At 25.7% G+C, this 8,022-nt stretch overlaps 1 protein-coding gene across 1 annotated transcript in view; it reads right to left on the reverse strand.

Moving 5' to 3' along the window:
- Positions 1-7,685, reverse strand: part of LOC100210446 (growth hormone-inducible transmembrane protein) — a 28,335-nt gene extending 20,650 nt beyond the window's left edge. The window contains exon 1 of the mRNA XM_065796420.1: positions 7,379-7,685. Within this exon, the coding sequence (XP_065652492.1) occupies positions 7,379-7,559 (181 nt within the window). The 5' untranslated portion in view covers positions 7,560-7,685. The remainder of the gene's footprint in view (positions 1-7,378) is intronic.
- Positions 7,686-8,022: the final 337 nt, after the last annotated feature.

The raw sequence follows: 8,022 nt of genomic DNA on the forward strand, positions 1-8,022 counted from the left end.
AGCAGTAGCGCGCAACTCTTTTTCAGTTCATGTTGCCGAAACTAGTTCAGAAAACGAAGAGGATGCTTCACCAGTTGCAAAGCGACGACCAAATTTATTTATGCTATGTGAACAGGAGATTGAAAAGAATTGTTTAAAAGAACAAATGCAGGTTCAACTAGACCTAATTGAAACGAAGTTTCGACAAGCTCTAAAAAACAATTCCGGAAATTCGATCAATGTTTAAAGATACCTCCTTCAACTTAGACGACTTAATAAAACTTAACCCATTTAAAGCAATTAAACAGTTCCCTGAGGTTTTACGGAATGCTTGCCAAGTTGCCCGAGCGACTGTTTTCAGTTTTAAAGCACATTACACCAGATCATCGTAGTCGATTTACATCTGAGTTAATTGACGATATGCTTTTTTTACGAACAAACGAGTTTTTTATTTGAATAATTTTTGACAATGTAGATATTGTAATATTTTGTTCTTGTAACTTTATAATTTAGAGTATAATTAATGTAAATAAACATTTAAATCTTTTTATAATTCCATAATCATATGTTTTCAAATAAACTGAGAAATTGAGAATTCTGTGCATGCAGCAATACAAAATAAATAAAAGTTATCTTTGGAGTTGTATTATTCTTATTAAGCAGTGGTTGCGCTCGGCTGCATAAACCCACAGATCACTTATTTTTCCTAAAAAGTAAGGGAACCGTGGTTCAAACCCACCTTTAGGCAAGTTTTGCGACATCGGTTAGGAAGGAGGAGTGAATTCCTGTTAATTGCTTTTCCACAGTGCTCTGCAATAAGACTGAATAGACTACTAAGGGAACCAAAAATACATATATTTATGTATATATATATATATATATATATATATATATATATATATATATATGTATATATATATATATATATATATATATATATATATATATATATATATATATATATATATATATATATATATATATATATATATATATATATATATATATATTATTCATAATAAAAATATTACTGGTACCCTATCACTTTTCTGGCATTTATACATAAAAACTCCTTTTTTTTTTCTTTCTTAAATTAAATAAAAATCATTATTTAATTTAAGAAAGAAAAAAAAAATCCGGAGTCGGAGTCCAAGGAGTCCATGATTTTTGAGCACGGAGTCCCGAGTCCCAGAGTCCCAAAAAATCGATGGAACTTCGCATCCCTGATATATATAATGTGAAATGTATTGGTTTGCTTGTTGCACAATATAGTGGCACAATGTTACAACACATGTTGTAGTAGTAATTTAGTTACATGAGTAACTAAATTACTACTACAAGTAAAAAACAACACTGCCATGTTACAGACTCTTACACAAGGTGGTAAAGATGATGATGATGATGATATATTTGATTCTCTTGATTTACCGGTTTGTGACATCGAACAATTGCAGCAACTTGAGGATGCGCTAAAGCTGGATAAAATTGTTTTTATTAAGCTTGTAAGTTTTAGAATTGTTTCAAACATGATTTTAATAATTATTTTTCCAAATTTAATAGTTTAAGCTTTTTTAATTTATATAGTTAAAATTAAAGATTAATTTTTGTAAGTGGACCAATGACTTATGTCTTAACCTAACAACATAATTCAAATAATCATTTTAAAGCAATGATTTTTGTAAGAGGCTATTGATTTGTGTATATATTAGTAATTCTGAAACAGTAAAAATGTTATTTACAACATTTTTCAAATTATAAAACTAAAGGACATAATCTTTGTCAATAAAGAGCCATACTGATTAAGTTGTCTAAAAAATGTTTATGAAAGTTTGAGAACTAATTAAAATGGTTATAAATATATGTAATCATATGAAATCATATAAATATATGTAATCACATGATTATCTTTTTACCTAACCAACTGGTAATTGGTTAGGTATGGAACTTTTTTTTAAAGGATTTATTGGAAGAGCTAATCAAATATTTCTAAAGTCAAAACATTTTAATTACATCTGTAATTAATTTGTAGTATATTGCAATTTTTTTTAGGTGAAGGGAGTAGCAGCAAAAGGCGGGCAAAATCTCAAGTAAGCCACAAAGCGAATGATATCATCCGTAATAAATAACGAAGTGGCAAAAAAATTGAATTGGATGGGACAAGGTGAACTTAATAAAAAAGTCTTTCCGAGCTCTTAAATTTAGTCAAGTTATTGAAAGTAAGTTATTGTAAATGATTAAATATAAATATTTAAAAGCAATTGTATGTAATTGTTTTTTTTTACTTAAATGTCATTTATTTAATTCTAATCGTTGTCGTATATTAAAATCTTTAAATATGTTTGACGTTATTCAGAATACTTTGTGAATATCTTAAAATTATTTCGCTTCCTTGACTATTTATGGATGTGTTATGTATATTTAAAAAATGAAAAATTGTCTTCTTATACATAATATAACATTTATCAATTGAAATGATAAATTTATATTAGGAAATCTTACATCCCTTCATTACTGCATAATTAGTTTTAGTTGCATGAACTTGTTTAGTGTTTTCATTAAATCAGAATGAATATATAATAATAGCCTGTACGATAGACTGTAAATTTGTTTTTCTGTTGTATTTATACTACATTATTACTACATAACTGTTGTTTTTTTAAGTTGTAATTCGACCAAATAGTTGTTAATTATTCGAAATTTACTTATAAAAACTATCAAATAAAAATTTAAGCAAATTAATATTACATAGAGTATAATATAACTGTTTGTACGTACGTAAACAAAGGCTATATTATTTGTAAAATTTTTTGTGAAAACATTTTGTATATGACTTTCATGTTTATAGAAGCAATACGAAGAAATTTGTCAACAAAAGATGCCACAGACAGCAAAATTCAAAAGGCAATTGTGGCTTTCTAGTCTGGAGCTCTTGACAGAAATGGAGGCAGAAAAGAAAGCCCATTCAGAAAGCCAGTTCAACAGAAAGTCGTAGTAATTTTAACCATACCGTCCAATCATTAACATGGAAACCTTTACCACAATTATTAATACCACAATTTAAACGCTCTATTTCTAACGAATTTGGCAAAGATTAATGTGCTTAGGGCGTCTTACAAGATCTGTTTTATATGTTTTGTATGTTAATTGTATATTTGGCATTATTTTACAAGTTTTTCTATTATTAATGATATATGAGCATATAACTTTTGTTTCTTTTTTTTTTTTTTTTTGAATTTCTTACTTTTAAATTAATATACCTAAAAAGTGCATAATTAGGAAAATATTCATATATTGTTGAGTTAATTATTAACCCCTTTTAACTATTTTTTATTGTTAACTTACCAACTTATTAAAAAAATGTAAAAATAGACATTGTAAATATAAATATAATAATTAGGTAATATTTTTATATAATTTATTTATAATTATATATATATATAGGTATATATAATTTAAATAATTAAGCATATATATAATGATGATAAATTGAATAATTAGGTAAACGCATATTGTGGGCCTTTATTGGACCCACGTTGCAATGTGCGCTGGTTGCCAGCCTTGGCCCTGAATTGAAACAATATTGGCTTACCGATACCGGCCCATTGCAAAACCATTGGGCAACCCGGCGCTGGTACAGCACTGGCGTGCCAGGTCTGGTACAGCGTGGCAGCCAAGCCTGGTTCGCTATTGGACCAAATAGTGTCTGCTTATTGGGTTAAAGAACACAGGTGGGAAAATCATGTTATCAGTGTTGCTAATAAAGCTACTTGAACAATAGGTTTTATAAAACATGAATTAATCTTGAAGTTCTTATATTTAAATTGTTATACAAGTCAACTATAAGGGCACAGCTTGAATATGCAGCTTCAGTATGGAGCCCATTTTGTAATATTTTTACACTGATATTAATACACTGGAAATTATACAACGTAGATTGACTAGGATTGAAACACTGAAATAAAAAAAGGAGAAAAAATTAGGTTTACTAACATTAGAAGAAAGGAGAAGAAGGGTAGGGTAATTCCATGTTAAATGACCCAGAAATTTTAAAAAATGTCACTCTATATCACAGATTTTGTTGATTTATATACAGTTAAAAGTAATTTTAAATAAAAAGAATAAATTTTAGCTCCAAGAAGATCCTGAAATATGATCATTTTATTTTTAGTTGATACTGACCAGACCCCTCTTGTCCCCTCAGAATTGCAACAAATAATTAAAGGTTTTAAGACACATAACTCTAAAAATATTTGTTCTTTTTACTTAAAAATGTGTACCTTGCTAATTTTAAGGGTGATAAATCCATTTAAAGGATTAGAAATGTAAAAAATAATTATTAAGTACCTGTTTTTATCAATTTAAATAAATTAAGGTAATTTTTTGTATAGCTGACTTTAATGCTCAAAAAACTAATGTACATGGTTGATGATATCAACAAAAAAAATTTAGGCATCATTCTATATTTATTCATATTTTAGAAAACATAAGGATTTTGAGCTGCAAGTTATTCATATATGGATTTCCATATATGAATAACAGGGCACAGACCCCACTTTTTTGTAGCAAAATATTGCAATTGATTTTTTACTACCTTCCAGACTAGTTGGAGCTCTAAAACTTTTGGCTATTAACAGTAACAAAAAAAAAATATCATGTTGTTACACTAGTATAAAAATTTATTACCTATTAACTTTATCATTAACATTTTTAACATTAACAAATTAATTACAATTAAACAAACAAAGATACAAAATTATCTTCTACATTCAAAAAAGATAAAAGAAGTCAATCACTGTTAAGTTTTTTATTACCAAGGTGTTTAAGTTGCTTTAATCATATTAATTACTATTGTTTTCTCATTTTTGAAATACAACTTGGTAGTCAGATTTACAGTAAGAATGGATTTGTGTGATTTTGAAAAACTATCAAATGATACTTGTCATAAACTAAGTTATTGTAGAAAGACTGATTTAAAAAGATTTGATTGTTATAGAGAAGAAGCCAGAGAAGAATTTATTTGAAGATCTGGAATAACAGATGAAAAAATTTTAACAATCTGCTATCATCATGAAAAGATTTAAAAAGTAGTACAATTCCTATATCTAGGAGATTTTAAGATTTTTACTTGACTCAACCCTTGGAATGAGGTCGGTAATGAATTGCCAAATTCCGAGGGTTGCTTGACTAAATCAACTTTTAGTCAAATAACCCATAGTTGATTAAATCGATTATTCAATTTTTCAAACTGACAAATTTCGACTTTTGACTAGTTGACTTTTAGTCGATTTAAGTTGAAGTCTATAACAACACTAATTTTTTCTCTTTTTGGTATTTAAAATTCTCAAACTAATCAGCAAACTAACATCAATACATTAAAATTTAGCGAGTTTATTTTGTGTAAATATAATACATTTCATTGGATGGGTATGATAAATCAAATTCATCATGTTAAAACTTTTCATTATGATGGCAGATTATAAAAATTTTGTTATCTGTAAAAGATGTTACAGCATTGTTTATACACCTGCATGACCTATTTAATAAACTTTTCTGGACATCTAGAACAGATGAGTATTGGATTTTAATTACTAACACAATTTATATCATTGATGCACTTGTAAAACCTGTAAAGCAACTGGACTTATGCAATCTAAGCAAATCTTAACTCAATCTTGACACTATTTTTTTTGTATTTTATTTTATAAATAATTAAATAAAACAGAACAAGTATAAACTAAAAAAATTTTCCAAGACAATTTTTTTTTGGTTTATACTTGTTAAAAAAGACAATATATCATGCGCCATTATCCATATATAAAAACCCATATACTTGTAGATCAAATCCTAAATTTTTAAAAGATCAATGAATATAGAACTAAAAATACATACTGATAGTGATAAAAAAAATTAAATATACTGCCAAACAAAAAACCCATAGGTGATTGCCTTACAGGAAAGGTACATCAAGAGTCCACTATTGTCCAACATATATTTCAAGCCTTAATTATAATTTATGTGTTCTATAAAAAAAAACTATTCTTAAAAATAAGTATAATACAACTATTTTTGAAAAATCTTTAGTGAGCTTAAATTTAGAAAATAAAAGTTATATTGTATCCCAATTTGTTTTGGTTATCCATAACTATTGTCTTTGAAGAAGAAAAAAAAAATGTTGCAGGTATTTGTAAAAAATTCAATTTGTTAATTCAAGTCTTGAAAAAAATCTTGGCACTCATCATTGTCTAATATCATTGAATTTTCAGTTTTGTATCATATAAATTATTTATAACTTATAAATTTTTTTTTTTTTACTTATAATATAAGTACTTTTTATTTTGTTATTGGGTAAACTTTAAAATAAGCTCGTGGATCAGTTTTCTTTTAGACTTTTTTTTCTTTATGTATCAGTATATGTTCTTGAATCAAGAACATATACTGAAACTTTAATTTCAGTATATGTTCTTGAATCAAGAACATATACTGAAATTAAAGAAACAAAATGGTAAAAAAAGTCGAAAAGAAAACTGATCCGCGAGCTTATTTTAAAGTTTACCTAATAACAAAATAAAAAGTACTTATTTTATAAGTAAAAAAAAAAATAATTTATAAGTTATAAAGAATTTATATGATACAAAACTGAAAATTCAATGATATTAGACAATGATGAGTGCCAAGATTTATTTTTTTTACGTAAATTTAAAAAAAAATTATGTCTGATACATAAATACTAATAAATTAAATGTAAAAAATAAATGTAATGAATTAAATGTAATTCAAATAAATTAAATGTATTTAATTGTCTACTTTTTATTAAAAAAATATAGTTAGTGTTTATAATTTCTATAATCAATTTTTGTTGTCTTCAGTATTTTTTTTTTTTTTTTTTTAATTTGTATTATATATTTTGTTGACATTACTATTGCTTATTGTTATTTCTATAAATATTTACATTACTATTATTAACTACTTTTAACTATTACTACTAATATTAATATTGTTATTATTATTATTATTATTATTATTATTATTATTATTATTATTATTATTATTATTATTATTATTATTATTATTATTATTATTATTATTATTATTATCATTGCTATTATTATTATTATTATTATTATTATTGTTATTATTACTATTAATATTATTGTTATCATTATTATATTATTATTGTTATTATTATTAGTGGTATTATTAACACCTTTATTTTTATGTTATAAAGTTTATTATTTTTATTATATATTATGAAAATTAGCATTATATTTATTTGAATTAGATATTATTAACATTAGCAGGTGTTCACTTTATATTAGTAAATTTACTATTTGTAAACATCCTTGAGTGTAAAATCTTATTTCAGAAATAAATTATTGATTGATATTGATTGAATTAAAACCTGTAATTCCAGTAGGCTTTTTGACGGCATCCCAAGACCTCCATCCAGTTTGTGTGTGAGTCTGAAGATTTCGTTTAGGGATATGCTTTATAGCGTCTTTTCCGTTTGTAAAACGAACCACTACATTTCTTGTTATGCTAGAAATTTGACAAACTTTTAAAACCGAAAAACGTGAGAGCATTTTATGCTTTAAATTGAGCAGAACCTGTATAATTTGCACTTATAATGACTTTTTATGAAGTTGTTTTGCAAAGCTCAGCAAAATATTTTTTAAGTTAACATAATCGCTTATTATCGCTAAATTACCGTAACTTAAGTATTTTGGTTGATTTGTCATGGGGAAACCAGTCTCAATTAGAAAACAGAGTAAAATGTTTTTTGTTTTTTTTTGTATTTTGAAAATTTTTGTATCAATCAGATCATATCTAACAATTACAATAATTCATACTACGACTACTTTTATAAAACAGCATAGCTAATAAAACTTAATGATAATATTTGTAATCAAAGTTTCTATCAAACCTTGAATTTAGTAACCATTCAACCGGTTTCTTTCTGAAAAAAAAAACACTGAAAAAAAAACTGCTTTTCGGAAACCGGATGTAGTAATGAGAAACAAAAACGTATATTTGTTTGTTGCATAA

This window comes from Hydra vulgaris, chromosome 04 (assembly GCF_038396675.1).
Source record: "Hydra vulgaris chromosome 04, alternate assembly HydraT2T_AEP".
Taxonomy (NCBI): Eukaryota; Metazoa; Cnidaria; class Hydrozoa; order Anthoathecata; family Hydridae; genus Hydra; species Hydra vulgaris.